Source organism: Manduca sexta, chromosome 3 (assembly GCF_014839805.1).
Source record: "Manduca sexta isolate Smith_Timp_Sample1 chromosome 3, JHU_Msex_v1.0, whole genome shotgun sequence".
NCBI lineage: Eukaryota > Metazoa > Arthropoda > Insecta > Lepidoptera > Sphingidae > Manduca > Manduca sexta.
The window spans coordinates 6,508,844-6,526,533 of record NC_051117.1 but is presented as its reverse complement, the minus strand read 5'-3'; the positions used below and the strand labels follow the sequence as shown (position 1 = coordinate 6,526,533).

General features: G+C 37.6%; 1 protein-coding gene across 1 annotated transcript in view; it reads left to right on the top strand.

Moving 5' to 3' along the window:
- The first annotated feature begins 1,167 nt into the window (after nucleotides 1-1,167).
- The window catches only part of LOC115451861 (ankyrin-2), a 54,971-nt gene continuing 38,448 nt past the window's right edge, over nucleotides 1,168-17,690 (top strand). The window contains 16 exon segments of the mRNA XM_037438897.1: nucleotides 1,168-1,273; nucleotides 2,564-2,743; nucleotides 6,598-6,714; nucleotides 8,559-8,714; nucleotides 10,299-10,464; nucleotides 11,337-11,497; nucleotides 11,933-12,102; nucleotides 12,541-12,647; nucleotides 13,247-13,407; nucleotides 13,794-13,997; nucleotides 14,339-14,437; nucleotides 14,678-14,815; nucleotides 15,275-15,421; nucleotides 15,960-16,103; nucleotides 16,706-16,827; nucleotides 17,386-17,479. Of these exon segments, the coding sequence (XP_037294794.1) occupies nucleotides 6,637-6,714; nucleotides 8,559-8,714; nucleotides 10,299-10,464; nucleotides 11,337-11,497; nucleotides 11,933-12,102; nucleotides 12,541-12,647; nucleotides 13,247-13,407; nucleotides 13,794-13,997; nucleotides 14,339-14,437; nucleotides 14,678-14,815; nucleotides 15,275-15,421; nucleotides 15,960-16,103; nucleotides 16,706-16,827; nucleotides 17,386-17,479 (1,947 nt within the window). The 5' untranslated portion in view covers nucleotides 1,168-1,273; nucleotides 2,564-2,743; nucleotides 6,598-6,636.

Here is a 17,690-nt window from a genome sequence, read left to right as displayed (position 1 = left end):
AGGACTTATTTTCAGTGCGTCGTGAGGTCAAATTAACCTCTCCTAAACTTCTGGATATAAATATTTTTTATTACTGTTTGGTACACAGTACCGAGTTTTTTGCATTCAGGAATGCTAGTTCGACATCCTGGCAACTTACAACTAGCAGCGCCTTTAGCTCGCATCTTTAGTTTGTGCTAAACAGAGGGTACAATTTGTGGTGTCATATTGACCCCACAACGCACTGAAGCTATCTAAATACTAGTGATGGGAAACACTAAAATTTATACTTCTAAGCGGTAGGTATTGAAATAAAATACTAATTTACAATTAATAACTGTATTTTATAAAAAGGTATTATTTTTATGCTCTATATTAAAACACGGTAAACATAAATGTTTGTTGCATTGTCTGTAAATAGTAGGAACTTTCTTCACCTTTTTACCGGCTTCAATACTAGAAAGCGTTAATCTTAGATTATTGTAACAACCAGTACATCTCCTTCTCTTGTCTTCTTTCTCATGGATGTGATTGTTCGTACCTCGTTTTTTATTGACAGCTGTAAAAAACAGAACATGCATAGTACATAGCCCCACATGCACATGCTATAAAACGGTTTTAGTTTCAGCTGCAAAACCAAGGTCAGTAGTGAATATTATTATAGTCAAACTCAAACTCATAGTGTAGAGTAGCGTAGCATAGCATAGCTAATGCTTCAATATTTTACGTATTTTTTCACTTAGTTTAGAGAGCGACGTGACGGCCTCCCCTACATTGCACAGCGCATCACTAATGGCGCGGGCGCACCATCCAGTGCGGGCGTGGGGTGCAGAGGGTGGGGGTCATACTGACCACACGCCGCACTGGAGAGAAATATTTATCGTTAGGTGCGGGAGAGGTCAAATTGACCATGATTGTATTTAATATTCTAAAGTGTTCCTATTGAAGTAGGAAATAGCTTAGTCTATTTGTCTTTTTCTTTCAATAAAAATTCTTAAAGTTATGCCTTCCGCACCAGGTGAACAAGAACTATTTAATTCGCCGCACGGGATGTAAGTTAAACATGGGTCAATAAGACCTCACAGCGCAGTGAACGTGTTAAGGGGTGAACCCTTTTTTTCAATATATGTAATTTACTTTACCGGAATACAACCTCTAACATAGTTACAATAAAGCAAATTTTCGTTCGCAGGCGGACGCCAGCACCGCATTCCTGCGTGCTGCGCGCGCAGGCCAAATAGAGAAGATCATCAGCCTTCTCGAACAAGGGGTCGACATCAACGTTAGCAATGCTGTAAGTATAAAAAACTTTTTTTATTATTTTTATATGCCACGGCAAAGTGACTCCTCTGCACCTGATGTTAAGAGTAAAGGGGTCCATATAGAATGTCGATTGACGAGAAATGTTTACCCAGCTCTAGTCGTCACAATTATGCCGGCCTATTTAAAACTGGATATACACAGACTGATTCCGGAACGTGACGTATTTACGTGGGATATTATATCGGGTTTTATCCTACCTACTACCAGAAACCAGCGACAGATACTAAGTTTTATTTATCTTAATAAATATAACAACTTAAAGCAAACTAATAAACCAGCTTTGACTTTGGAAATCAGCACGAAACACCAAATATACGTTTATTTTATTATAAAAAATCGTTCTTATAAAATCACCAGTCAGTAATAAATTCCAGTGTAATACCGGAGTGGTAAAAGCAATTAAAAAGCTTTGACCTTTCATTTCTCCACATTATAGTGTAACGAAATATTCTCCTGACAATATAATAGCGACCTTACACGACCCGGCATTAAATTTATAAATAAAGTAATAAACACGTATTAATTTGCGAAAATTCTTAAAGTTTACAAGCGATTATACCCCCTATTTCGTTCGCTGTAGAGACCTTTTTGGCTTGTAAAAGTATGGTTTGAGATATAAAGTGCCTTACAGATATGCTGTGGTCACGCGATATAGTCACGACATTGTCGTTGGTTAAAAGGACAAAATGTAAAGGTGAAAATTTTATATAACTGTTGGAATTTAGGACAGAGATGGCTTATTTAGAAAGATATTTGATATCATAAAAAGGTATATCAATATATATTTACTGTCTTTTGCTCGTGGCTACGCCCACGTGGAGGAGTATTCCGGAATAAAACTCCTGCTACATATTTTCCCGGGATATAAGGTAGCATATAACCTTCCCAGGGCCTTAAACTATTTCCATACCAAATTTCATAAAAATCCATTCGGTAAATTTTGAGAAAATCGATAACATACAGGCAGCTTTTGGGGACTTTGTTTTACAATATGTTTATTATAAAATTGATATTTGTTTGAAAGAGCTAATCTCGGACTACCTAACCGATTTAAAAATATTTCACTAATTCAAAACTAGATTAATCCTGAATGCTTTTCATTTCGGGAATAAATTTTTATTCGGGCAGAATCTAACAAGAGGCTAAAGATTTTTTAAATCCCAATAAATGTCTACAGAAACTGTCCAAATGTCCACATATAACTGTTTATATCCAATCCTTCCACTTTCCTTTTAAAGACACTATCACTAATTGTCGACAGAACGGCCTGAATGCGATCCACTTAGCGTCCAAGGATGGTCACGTGGAAGTTGTGAGGGAGCTCCTAGAGCGTGGAGCGGCGATCGACGCCGCCACCAAGAAAGGCAACACCGCGCTTCACATCGCCTCCTTAGCTGGACAGGAGGCTGTTGTCAAGCTGCTTGTACAGAATGGAGCTCAGGTAAGATCATTATCAGCCTTAGAAATCCACTGCTGAACGTAAGCCCTCTCTAGAGATAGGTCTCATGTGACAAGTCTATTAATATTTGAGATATAGGCTGATGTGATGATGATGATGATTAATTTTTAGGGGAGGCCTATGTTCAGACGAGATGTCTAAAATTATTTTTAGCTAGTTTCTCGTATTTCGGCATGATCGTACGAGGTCCCAGCGTTTGTTGGCGACCATTATGGAAAAATATTGTAAATATCTGACATATTACCTCAACATATGACGATAGAGAGGAATCCTAGAAAGATGCTAATGGAGACCACCATGGTTCGAGTCGATAAATATCTTACATATCCCTTCTACTTTGCGTAAGTGCGATAGGGATAAAAGACGATATTCTTCAAAAGAAAAGGTGTTTCTTGTACCAAGTATTGTTAGGTACCACTGCAGTATGGCTGTCATTAAGGCGTTAATTCTGTCGTATATTAAGATATATATATAGCATTGGATGCTACCTGGTTTGACCTTAGTCAGCTATTTCTCTATGTCAAGGGGAGTCAAAGCCGGTGTTATTACTGGACATAATGCACCTTAACACAAAGTGTAGCAGGAATTTAGTGAAGTGTAGTGCATCATTTTTTGTTTTTGGGGTGTTGCTCCTGTTTATGGACAACTGTTCATCATTTCAGCCGGGAATCGTTGGACATAGTCTTCCCCCATTGAGCGCCATAGGGCCGGCTCTGGGCCGCCCTCATCCGTCGGATTCCGGCGTTGGTTAGCGACAAATTTGAACGTTCCGTTCATAGATGCTTGTTTGTGGAAAAGGCAGAGAAAATTCATGAAATTCAGCATATTATATAATAGTGACTAGATCCACGCTGTATTCTGTTGTTTAGGTAATATGTCCGCTTGACCTAAATGATAGCATCGACCGTACTCCATTAATCTGACGTTTCGAAACGCGACAATAAGTAAAAATTGGCGAGGTCCAACAAATGACACACGTTGCCCTTTCCTTTTAAATCCAGTTTCGTCCACGATTCCATTGGTATATTAAACTCAACTGACGTAGAATCGAATTATCCAATACAGCTTTAAGAGGAATATTTGAGTTCAAACGCAGGTTTAAAGTATTGCGTCTTTCTGCGCTGTACACGTAAATTCAATATTGATTTTTCTGGCTATATAACCGAGCTAGCAACAAACATCCAGCCATGTTAGAAGTATGTGTACGTGTTATTTTTATTCTATTTCCATTTTATTTTATTCCTTTTAATATATTGTTAGAAATCGAAGCGAGGCGATTAAAAAAAATAAAAAGAACCATCACTGGCTACAGAAATACTTTCGCCATAATAACCTTCCAACCGATCGCTGCGACTGTCCACGACCAACTGCTCTGATCTGTCAAATGCTCAGTGTTTTTTTAGCAAAAGAGTGTCACAATATTTTTTATTATAACAATATGTTATTTAGATTTGTAGTGCTGTCTGAATACAAATTGTATTCTCGTAGTACGGTTTACTCGATACAGGCTTGCCTAGTGAAGAAAATAGTTTAATAGCAGATACATTGTGATCAGCAACAAGGTTTTTCTACTGTTTTAAGGTTTAATTTTCTTTGTATGTCTTGTGTTTTCTTGTAATGAACATTTTTTAAATAATAGACCCATAAAAAATTACCGTAACTTTTCCTACTTTCAACTTTGACATTGGCAAAATCACAATCTAAAAATTGAATTGAATTGAAACAACTTTTATTTCATTCTCACAAAAGCTTAACTGGATTATACAAGCAATGTCATGACTTTCAAGATCAAAGAACAAACGACAATAATCAATTTCCAGAAGCCATTCGGTGTTTTACCGCTGTGTGGACTGAATTACCCGAAGAATTGATGGGTCATTAATATCGGCAGGAAGTCTGGTAACAAGCTTTGTTTCCAGTTAAACAGACGACGGATTTTATTGTTCGACGGCGTTGCTCTTTTATGTTCTCGAAAATTCTAGACTGAAAATTATATTAGAAGTGCTGTACTATGAAATGAATTTTATTATCAGAGTATTAAGGATGAAAATCTTAGTGCTGGAAGTCGCAATGGTTAGCTGAGTATAAATATGAAAAGTTCTGTATTGTAACACACATCACGCTTTTACCCCAAGGGGTACGCAGCGGTGTAAGATTTAAGCCTATCGCTATATCGGACACAAATTCTAGACTTTGGGCTGATATTAGGTATTAAAACCCAATCTTTATAATAACCCGTGGTTGTAATTTTTTAATACAGTCTGCTTCCTTGCCGTTAACTTTAGAATCAAGGAAGTTCGAGAAATTTTCTATAGCATTAGCATCTATATTAAAAACAGGACTTTAGATTTATTGGGATAAGAACTATAATGATATTGTGCCGTTTGGTACGACTAAGACATTAGGTATTGCGACTCATAATGCATAGTATTTTCAAACCAATTCTCATTCCATTAGATCAAGAAATGGCTTAAATTTATAAGTAGTCAAAGCTGAGCCAAAATATACATAGTTTAGTACAGAAACTTTAGCATCCTCCAGTATTCGCGATATTTGCGAGACTGCCTCGGGCGCGTAAGGCGTGTGTGGTATGACACCGCTCTGCGGTCCTGGGTTCGAATCTCAGGTGGAGCAATATGTTATTGGGTTTTTCTACTCAATATCAGCTCAGAGGCTGGAATTAGGCCCGATTTTGAGCCTCGCCCCCTTTCACATAATAAGAGAGTAAACACAGGGAAAAAGTGGGTGCCATGGTTGTATCTCTGCCTACCCCTTCAGGGATAAAAGCGTGATGCAATGTGTGTATTTGCGGATACCTGATTCATCTTATCTTGTACGCGCACAATCGATATTTCACAATCTTGGTATAAAAAAATCAATAAATATCCACAAGTACGTAATAAAATAAGAAAACAATGTAAATCAATACTTAATGGAATCAATTGGGTGATGTCATTGACCTAAATATGCCTGGATATGACAGTGGTCATAACAAATCATAAGTTTGAGAAGCACTTTGAGAAACGATCTGTCGACGTATGAAAATGTTACCGAATTACGATGATTTTATGCGTCATACGCAATGGTTTATTTTTATATGTGCGTATGCGCACGCTTTGTAGGGAAGTCAAAGGAACTTCATGAAATTCGTTTATCATTCTTATAGGCAATATTTATTATATGATAACGACTAATGACACACTGCATTTGGTTATTTACGAACACAATTCATATTCATATTTTTTTACTAAGTTATCACTATAATTAATTTATTATAGTACTTAGTTTTAATGAATAATATAGTATGGCATAAGTAAATAGTATAAGCAAATCAACACAACTGTATCAGGGCTTCCCTATAAAAGTAGTTGTTCAGGGGAAAATAAGATATCAGCTCCACTGACGTGATAGCATCAAACCTACTCCATTAATCTGACCTTTGAAAACCGTCAGTAAAGTTAAAATTGGCGAGGACCACAATAACACCTTCAACTCTTTATCCTTTCCTTTAAAATACGGCTCCACGATACCTTTGGTATTTTGAATCTCAATTGAAATGGAATCGAATTATCCAATACAGCTTTAAGGGGAATATTTCACGTTAAACGCGGACGTGAAGGCATTGGCGTTCATTTGATCTTTAGACGCCTGTATTGTTCTTACTACGAGTATCTTAAATGCTCGAATTCCTACATAATATAAACTATTACAACACTCTAGGAGGTGAATATCCAAAAGAAATAAGTTATTGCAAAATTGCATACTTCTAAAACACCAACATAACATGACCCTCGTCAATCAGTTACTTAAGAATTGAACTAAGGTTTTTTTTACAGGTCAACATTCAGTCCCAGAATGGGTTCACACCCTTATACATGGCTGCGCAGGAGAATCATGACGGAGTTGTCAAGTTTCTCCTTGCTAATGGAGCCAACCAGAGCCTGGCCACTGAGGTAAGAATTTTTTAAAGCTATTTTCGTAAGGAAGCTAAGAAATTCATTTACACCTAAGTTTGGTCAGTTAATTGATGAAATATTTTATGGAGAAGAAAACAGTAAAGTAATTAAGAAAAATAGTACCAAATAAGAACCCGTCATGAATGAAATTGCAAGTAAATTAAGTAATAGGAAACTAATAAATGTGGTAATAATTAAATGAGTCACTTCGCTTTGTTTTCCATCTTTCCTTATTAATAAGGAAGTAAACCTTCTTTTTGTGCCTGCATTTATTCAACTCAAGTGTAGAGTTGACGTAACATATTTGTTGAAGAATTTTGCAAAAAGAGTTCGACTACCATTTTACGACTCGCCGTATTGGTTTTTACTAACAAATTCGTATAGTTTAATAAAATCAGTTTTAAAATTGCTAGTGGTAACATGTTGAACAAGTTGAAAACCATTTGAAACGAACATCTTAAATCAGTAGACATTATCGTTATACCTTTCATTAGTAAACCAGTAAATGTGTGAGGAACCTATACACGTTTTAAATGAGTTCATGACACTCTTTAAACGCATCCAAAACGCTCAGTAAACCGCGTATTTTTGTACCATAATCTGCGCGCTAAAAACGCACGGAGTGCGCAAAATACGGCGAAACCCCAGCGCGCAGTAAACGCAATTGGGAACTTTGTACTTCGCAGAAAGCAGCGTATAGAACTCTGCATATACTCTAATATAATGTACTAGCGACCCGCCCGGCTTCGCACGGGTGCAATGCTGATACTAAATACACTATTGAAAAACTGTGAACGTTGTATATAAAAACATAGTGGCCCGCTCTGGCTTCGCACGCGTATAACATAACAAAATAACACTATTTCTCCACTATTTAATGGATGTTATTATACATATAAACCTTCCTCTTGAATCACTCTATCTATTAAAAAAACCGCATCAAAATCCGTTGCGTAGTTTTAAAGATTTAAGCATACATAGGGACAGAGAAAGCGACTTTGTTTTATACTATGTAGTGATATAATGTAAGATTAAAACCTAGCCATTGAGTTTCATGTAGAAATCGATAAACACTGCATTGCGGAATTTTCATCAGCCATGATTTGTTTGAACGTTTTTTGTTGAGTTTAATTGTTAGGTCGGGCATCGAACTCTCATTTACTTGTATCATATTTATTTTGTATTCTGAAATAATTGTTTCAATTGGAAGTTGGGTTCGAACGAAATGAATTTTGTTTTCTCAAATTTGTATCACGAAATCAGCTTTTTTAACTATGAGGGGTTATGTAGAGTAGTTCCATGATGCGATAAAGAATGAGATTTGGACAAGACAATCTGTTTTTTCTGATTGAAAAATTTAAAATACTTCCAGGAACTCTAAATGAAAACCTATGTGATTCCATCGCCTACGTACATCAGCCATAAAAGTAACTGAAAAAAATCAAAACTTTAAATCGCTTTGAACCGTTTATATCCTTATCAACAATAATTCTTTCTTCACTAACTTCGAAGGGTTTCTTTTATTTTAGATAAAGGAAAAAGAATATTTCGATTGAAGTTAATGAGTTAAAGCATTTTGAAACTTTAAATTTGTTCAGCTATTTTTGTGGCTAATTTTACACTGCGGTTACACCAATGTATGAAGCTCAGCGAGTCTCTGGAAGGACTAATCTGCTGTTGTGACAACTGAATACATTATTTTTCGGTTTAAAATCTTTATTTAACACTAAACTATTAAAATAATCTATGGTTTCGACCCTTTATTTTACATTACTTTAACTAGGCACGTAACAATTTAATAAATATTAATGAGCATCTTCATGCATCAATTTTTCCACCAGGATGGATTCACTCCCCTGGCAGTGGCCATGCAACAAGGACACGAGAAGGTGGTGGCTGTTTTGCTTGAAGCAGACACCAGAGGCAGGGTACGGCTACCAGCTCTTCACATCGCTGCTAAGAAAGACGACGTGAAGGCAGCTAACTTGTTACTTGAAGTAAGTAACAGCATCAATACTGAACAATGATTGCATCTATAGTTAACAGTGCTTCCATGGGCGCCGCAAAGATTAGTTTTAGGGAGGGGCATCTGCATCTACGGACTATACTGCATAATATCATTAGGTTTTTTTTTAATTAAAAGCCCGCAGGTTTTTAAAAATGCTTATCATAAAGAAATCTGTGGTCGATAGTTTCCATTGTTGCAGATTTGTTTAGTGATTCATATATTTTTTGTGATTTATTTCTGGACAAGGGGGTGCACGTGCCCCTACTTGCACCCTCCCGGCGCCCCTGAGTGCTTCGGAAATAAGTTTGAATATGTTGCAGCTTCTATGCCTAATGTCATCTACTATCATCTTAATAGAGTCGGAGCGCAAGTATAGATTAGATAAAGTAGTTGGAATGACATTTCGCAATGTTTCAACAATGGTATATGATTCCAAATTTGGTTAAGCAATACGTCATATTGTATACCATTCTGAACTAAATCTTTTAAAGCATCTTTTCTGATATAAGTTTGACGTCAAAGAAATATAACTAAGGAGTTTCGGCCCTTACAATGATTTAAGGATCGGAACATAAAATATATTACACTTGCTGCTGAAAGGTTAATCATAATCGGAATTTGCACTTCGCTGCAACGATACCTTATTAATGCACGAACTACTTTATTTTGAAACTGAGAGTATCAAAAGAGAAAACGCTTTCAAACTTAATTGAAAATCTCGATACATCATCAATATCAGGATTTACTCATGATATTTTGAGATACTATGGGTATATATTGACTAAAGGTCGTCTAGTGGTCGAAATTCGACTCTCAAATTTGTATTTGTAACGCATAAGATTGAACATAAATTTTATTTTCATGCACTACTTTGAACTTTAATTATGCCAAATCTCACACTCATCCGTGCATACAACGTACTTAGAAAGGGGTCCAAAGTTTTATCTTCATGTATTGGAGTTTATTGATTTTTGTGCATACTTAGGCTTTAGTAATCTAGAAATAAATGATGGAACCGGCAGCGGGTAAAAACACACTCTCGCTTTTAATTCCTAAATAGGTAGAGGTTCAAGTAGTGGACTTACTTTCCGCCTTGAATGTTCTATGATAGGAGTGAGTCTATCACCAAATCGGACACGAATTCCAATCCACGCCAATATGGAGCAAATCATTTTACTCGACACAGGAATCAATTTCAAAACCTTAGCACGACTATCGTATTGCAAAACAACAACTAACAATACGGTAATTCGGTTTAGTTATGAAAAGAAATTAATAGAGGCCGTGATCACTCAGGAATAGACAGTGTATAATAGATAAGTGGTATTATTATATATATTAAGGTTATAGCTTAATAATTTAATACGACGAAATTTTAAAGGCCGAAATATCCATGCATATTAATTATTTTTACGTTTTTCTTTCAACTGCGAGAACTAATCACTAACTAGACGTGAATTTAAATTCTTTACTTGTCAATACTTGTTTAGTTACCCAGATTAAAGGTGAAACAAAATGTATGAAAAATGGACCTTAAGCTATAACCTTAAGGCAATTTCCTTTATTTGAATAGAATGAACACAACCCAGACGTGACTTCGAAGTCAGGCTTCACACCGCTGCACATCGCCGCGCACTACGGCAACGAGTCGGTGGCGCGGCTGCTCCTGGCCAAGGGAGCCGACGTCAACTGCGCCGCCAAACACAATATATGTCCGCTGCATGTCGCTGCTAAGTGGGGTAGGTACACCTCATCTTATAAAGAAGGGTCTTTATTTAGGTTTTGAGTAGGGGCTCTAAACCTAAATTTAGTAGCAAGTCCTTGCAGCAATGTATTATGTCCAGAGTTTCCAGATTCGGTTAACACTATCGTAAAGTCTTGCTAGCTTCAGGTCAGCAAGAAGAAGAAGACGAAAAATTAAACTACTGTAGCTTGGTATCTAATTTGCTGGAGGGTTCTGATCAGGGTGTTGTTTCTAGTTAGCATTTCACATATAAAAAGCTGGTGTAAGAAAGGCAATAGGTCTATATTCTCTCATGAATCTATGCGGTATTAATATTTTAGAACGCGATGTAATTTAATTCGGGTCTGAATTGATGAAGAATTTTGTGACTTGCACAACCGTCGCAGATTATTTTAGTAAAGAAACAATTAAGCAGGCCGGCATAATTGTGCCAACCGTTCGGTGATATTTAACTCTAGCCGACATGATTTGGCTTTACTTACTACCAGGTGCCACTGAAATGAAATGAAATGATTTATTTGAATCTTTAAAATGTTATACATAATTTAGATTTCGTCAATATTTACTCTACCACCAGTTCGGAAAGCAGTTCTCACCAGAGAAGAACGGGCAAGAAACTCTGGTGTTACTCTTTTCAATCAGTTTAGGGTAAAGCTACAGTACATGATAAAGTGAGAAGAGAAAAAAAAATACAATTGGTTTTTTATTGTTGTTTAGAGCAGTTCATTTATAGGCTCGTGAAATAAGGAATAAATTAATTTAAATTTTTATATGACTGCACAACCCTCTCAGGAATCATGGACTTGACATTGCAGTGCCCTCAATAACATAAATAAATAGGAAATCTAACGTCAATGCTTACTTTAGGCAAGGAAAACATGGTGTCCCTGCTGTGCGATAATGGCGCTAACGTAGAAGCGCGCACTAGAGATGGGCTGACTCCCTTACACTGCGCCGCGAGATCCGGACACGAGAGAGTAGTTGAAGCTCTACTCGACAGAGGAGCTCCCATCACTAGTAAGAGTAAGGTGAGTCTGGATGTTTATTATGACTTAGAATCAACTGGAATATTAAGTTTATTCCAAATTGTGCTGTTTGGGTTAGATGATAAGGGTGTGTGCGAAATTTTATTTGCTAAAAAATAAAGAAAAGCGTGAATAAACGAAGCAGGCATGTTGATGCCTGCTGTTTAATGAAATGCTCATTTTGGCTTTCATACTTTGGGATGATGAAGTTTCAAAAGTTGCCAACATATATCCATAATATAATATCATTCTCTTTTAAATTAGGTTTGTGCTTTTTAAGAACGAATCATTTCAGGGATTTGTTTAGGTAATTTGGGGTTGCCAGTAAGTGAAATATCTTCTATCTTGTTACTAAAAACTGCGAGCAACGACAACAGCTTATAAAAAATCTAGAGTACACCAGCACCAGAATCTGAAATACCAAATATCCCACACCAGAACGGCCTGGCCCCGCTGCACATGGCGGCGCAGGGCGACCACGCGGAGGCGGCGCGCGTGCTGCTGGCGCGGCGCGCGCCCGTGGACGACGTGACGGTGGACTACCTCACGGCGCTGCACGTCGCCGCGCACTGCGGACATGCTAAAGTCGCCAAGCTGCTGCTGGACAGGTGATTATGTTACCTTGGACGAAAATTTTGATTGTTTTCAGCTGGATTAATTTTGATTTCAAAAGACTACGTTGGTGTATGCTTTATCATCGTCGTCAGTCGCAGGATGTCCACTGCTGAACATGGGCCTTCCCCATAGATTTTCACATCGACCTATTGGAAGCGGCCTGCATTCAGCAACCTCCTGCTACTTTTATGAAATCATCTGTCCACCTGTATGCTTTATGATATCCGTGAATTATTTTACCATCAAAAACCGCGGTTAATGGACTGTATTTTAAATTCTAAGTTATACAGGAGTCATGCCCTTACCAAATCAATCTGATTGAAACGTCTTTATTCTCTTTCTGTAACATATTTTTTGTCTTTATAGTTTAGGCCTTGTCTAGATTCGAAACTGATGGAAACATTTTATATATTCCCTTACGTTTATAACAGAAATGCTGACGCCAACGCACGGGCCCTGAACGGGTTCACACCTCTACACATAGCTTGCAAGAAGAACAGGATCAAAGTTGTTGAACTACTTCTTAAATATGGAGCAAGTAAGTCAGACATTTTCTCTAATGCCGATAAATTATAAGACCAGCGTACGCCTTCTCGTGTTCCTAAATATCATTTATTGTGTTATTAGTAGAGTAACAGAGTACTTGAGCCATGAACCTTAAGATTCTAGGATCGTTATCCATTTCTGGACTATGTTTTTCCAATTCCACAAGAACATCTGATTTGTTCAGGATTTTTTGCCTGATAGGGTCGCCTCTATCAAGTTTTTTTTATAAATACTGTTAAAGTGTGAGTGAACTAGTAGCACTTCTGCGTCACCATACGAAGATAAGAAAATCTCGCTGGTAGATATATTTTATATCCGCCCGGATAGCGACCACTGTACACAAAGTGATAAACCCGCCATAGTGATCCACGTAAGTGTCGCATTCTGGGATCAGCCTGTGTATATCTGATCCTATCCAACAGGGCGGCATAGTTGTGTCGATTGTCGAGGGGTAATCATCTCTCGTCAGTCGATACTATTTAACTCCTCTCCACTTACCATCAGGTGAAGAGGCTCACTTTATCGTGCGCGTATAAAAAAAAAATAACGTCATTGCCTTATGTATAATACCAAATTAATTCCTTCTCGAAGGTATACAAGCAACAACAGAGTCAGGACTGACTCCACTTCACGTGGCAGCGTTCATGGGTTGCATGAACATCGTCATCTACCTGCTGCAGCATGAGGCCAACCCTGACGTGCCCACCGTCAGGGGTGAGACGCCACTGCACCTTGCAGCCAGGGCTAATCAGGTACGAAAATAAAAACTATCTTAGAATTGTTATATGGATTCTTAGCAATGCTAACATGCTACAATGGATATTGAAGATTCCACTGAATCCGAGCGGCCATCTATCTTCCTTTATATAGACATAATAAGTCATAGACGATCATTAAGTTTCACAATGGAGCTCTTTATTTACACGGTTCATTTTAGAAAGAAGCAATGTATATTTATAATTTATTTTGTAAACCGACATAAGGTCTTTAGTTATAACTAAATTACGTTGACTATAGTCAATGATTGGTTTATTAACTAACCTTTATGAGCGATTTGATATCATTACACATATTACCGAACTTGAATAACGAAAACCTCTCTTTCTGCCATCAAACAATTTACATATTTCTCCATCAGACCGACATAATCCGCATACTCCTGCGCAACGGAGCCGCCGTAGAAGCCAAAGCCCGGGAGAGACAGACTCCACTCCACATCGCCTCCAGGCTTGGGAACGTGGACATCGCAGTACTCCTCCTGCAGCACGGGGCTGATGTCAGGGCTATCACTGCAGACCACTACAACCCTCTCCATATTGCTGCTAAACAACATAACCATGATGTGAGTCATAGAAATGTTGTTAATAAATTGTATGACAATTAAAATATAGAAGCTCTATTGTTAAAATTCATAGTTTGATACAAAAAGATATTGATATAAATGTCAAATGTGAAGGATGAGACGTAATAGTTAATTTTGAAATCTACTAGTTATTAGAAATCAACTCTTTACTTTATACACGTAATATTACTATAAATCATTTTACCACGAAGACGCGCCCTCTATTTTCCCTAGTCACTTATAGTGTGCGTGAGGCTGAAGCTTGGATCAGTCTCCTTCCCCCGCGATTGAAAATAGTTCCATGAACGGAATGGTGTGCTGAAGAATAGGATATTTTGCAGGTGGCAGCAGCTTTGATTGAACACAACGCTCCACTCACAGCAACGACCAAGAAGGGATTCACAGCTCTACATCTTGCAGCTAAATATGGTAACTTAAAGGTACGTCATTTTAAAGTCCACCTACATTATCTAAGAGACACTAATGTCTTTTTCTTTTATCTCAATTATTTTTTGTATTCTTGTATCTTCCACTTCTCGAACCGTTGCTAATAACATCTCAGAATTTCCTGAAAAGATTTAAGGCTACAATCATCAGGTAATTATATGGCCCTCGTTGGTTTGACCTTCTTACAAACACTTCAAGCGCACATTGGTTTACTATCTCCATATTCTTTGCAGGTAGCAAACCTTCTACTGGCTCATGGTGCTTCACCAGACCAGGCTGGGAAGAACGGAATGACTCCACTTCACGTCGCGGCACAGTATGACCAGCAGGCAGTGGCTACAACACTGCTGGAGAAAGGAGCTGATGCTAAGGTACTTGACATTTGGCTTATATCTGTTACAGAAATGGTTATCAGAATAGTTGAGGACAGGGAGGTCCTTTGAAAATTTCTTTGAAATTTGAGATAATGTTTGATGATAATTCAAATATTGGAGACATAGTAAAGAGAGATAAAGAGAAAGAGCGAGAGAGTAAAAGCTTAGAATTGAACAATAATTAAATGATCTTTGTATATAATATGGATATTGATAAGAGAGATCATAAAATGTTCTGTTCTAGGTCATAAAATTGCATACTTAGTGTCTGAATTAAAAAAGATTTTTTTTACCGCCATATGTTGTGGCATAATTATATCGACTGCCGAGGGGTAATCATCCCCCATCAATCGAAATTCTATTGGACCCCACTCCACATACGATCAGGTGAATTGATGGGTCAAACAACTCTATCCTACAATTTTCATTATCAATATAATTCCGGATGTCTCGCAGGCTGTAGCCAAAAATGGCCACACGCCGCTACACATAGCCGCTCGTAAGAACCAAATGGAGACGGCAGCCACTCTCCTGGAGTACGGAGCGGTCGCCAACGCGGAGTCCAAGGCCGGCTTCACTCCACTACACTTGGCCGCTCAACAGGTATGTTCTATGTTAAGGAGCTCTTTTTTTCTGCACTGAGCCTGTAGTAAATGTTCTAAGTTCTAAGAAGAGGGGTTCCTTTTTCTACATTTAGCCCGTAGAAAGTCGGGCCGTTGTATGTGACGCTCAACAGGTAACCAAACATCTTGTAATAAATGTGAATATTTGGATATTTGTTAGAAGTAAACTCATAACTGAATGGTTTGTATCCAATTTGACAGAAAGACCATGTTCTGGCTGAATTGGTAGGCTAGTCTTTTAAACTGAGAAAGGGCATAGGAATTTTATTAATAAAATCAGACATATAGACAAAACCCAAACATCTGCTTATTTGTTTTAGAAGTTTTAACAAATTCTGTATTTGTCTATTTTATTTAAATCTAACGCCTTCTTGCCGTTTAGAAATTGTATACATTGTTTCAATCAAGCACTTCACACTTTCCAATATATTGTATACTTTAGCATACCAACATCTTTAATTTATTTTTGAATTTAAAGATACTAGAATTTTTTCTCAAACTTCTCTTTCCTCGTCCAGGGCCACACAGAAATGTGCTCACTACTCCTGGAGCATGGCGCTGAGGTAGACCACCAGGCGAAGAACGGACTCGCAGCACTCCATCTAGCAGCTCAAGAGGACAGGGTGCCAGTCGCCCAGCTACTCGTCAAGAATGGCGCTGAGGTAAGGGATGACTTGTGGTCTATTGTGATGATAATATAGGACGCAGAAGTAGATTACGAATAATTATTTTGGAGATATCAGCGCTGCCGACGTCACAAGGTTCCACTTCATCATCACCTTCCATATCGGGAGAGTAAAACTCCATCTCGTCCTTCATTTCAGAATCCTTTACTACAGAACGCTTTATATTTATTTCCGGAGCTCCACTCAGTTCGACAGCTTGCAAAAGAGTAACTAATTAAAATGCGACGTGCCCTATTAATACCAACGATTTAACATCGCGTCTATTTATATTACTACAAAACGTATAAGACTTGATTGGTAATGATAATGAATTTCCGGGTTTCATTTTATTTCTTATACATCATTTGTTACTCATGATCGCACATAGTTTCCATTAATAACCTAGCTATTAGTACACGAAACTGCCAATATAAAAATCTAAATCAATCATTTATTGCCACTTGAGTCTTTACGTTTCCTTTTAAAATATTATTTACAGCAAGTATACTTAGATCTACAAATTGATTACCAGGTGGATATCCTACGTTTCCTTTTAAAGCATTATTTACAAATATATCATTAAGATCTCTTAATTCTAGGTGGACATCTGTACTAAGGGCGGGTACACTCCTCTACACATCGCGAGTCACTACGGCCAGGCCAACATGGTGAGGTACCTGCTCGAGAACGGAGCCTCTGTGAAGGCACAGACCACGCATGGGTAAGGGAATTATATTCAAAAACTAATCATTCTTTGGCATTGACTTATTCTATTGACACGGACGTCCATATAAACTGTTTGTTCAAAATTTGGATTTTGAGAGATCGCTGCATCGCTAAAACATCAATGTCGTCTAACCAAACTTTAAGCTTGCAGTGCTAAAGCGCTTTAAATAGACTATAATTAAAATGGCAACCAATACCGGATTGCAGTACACTTTAATTGAACACAGTGATTGTTCGGAAATCCAGATATAGTATGTAGTACATACATAAATATCGATGTTCTTTGGTAATTTGAAGTTAGTTGTGAAAATATATATGAAGCTAGTAATGGACTGATGATATAGAGTTTAGATGACATTTAAAATAGGTTAGATAGATGAAGATCTCGAAGAATATTGGCGTAAAGTGATCATAAGGCTGGCTTGATAAGTTTGGGCGAAATAGCTTTGTATATCTCACTACACTTACCATTAGGTGCAGTGAGGTGACTGCTGCACACGTATATTTTTTTTTACATACCAGTATATTGTATGTTTGTTTGTGTCCGGTACAGTTACACTGCTCTGCATCACGCCGCGCAACAAGGCCACATCAACATCGTCAACATCCTCTTGGAACACAAGGCCGACGCTAATGCCACAACTACAGTAAGTCTACTTATATCTCTGTCCTCTATGATCATAACCAAAATATGGCAATCATCATATTTAATAAATTAAAACTACTCATACAATACTTTGTAATTTGTTGGATGGTGTTTCTACTGTTTACCATCAAGCGAACGACAAGTTCGTCTCGTCATTCAAGTAATAAAAAAAAGAAAAGAAACGTAAATCTCATATATCATATACAACACTC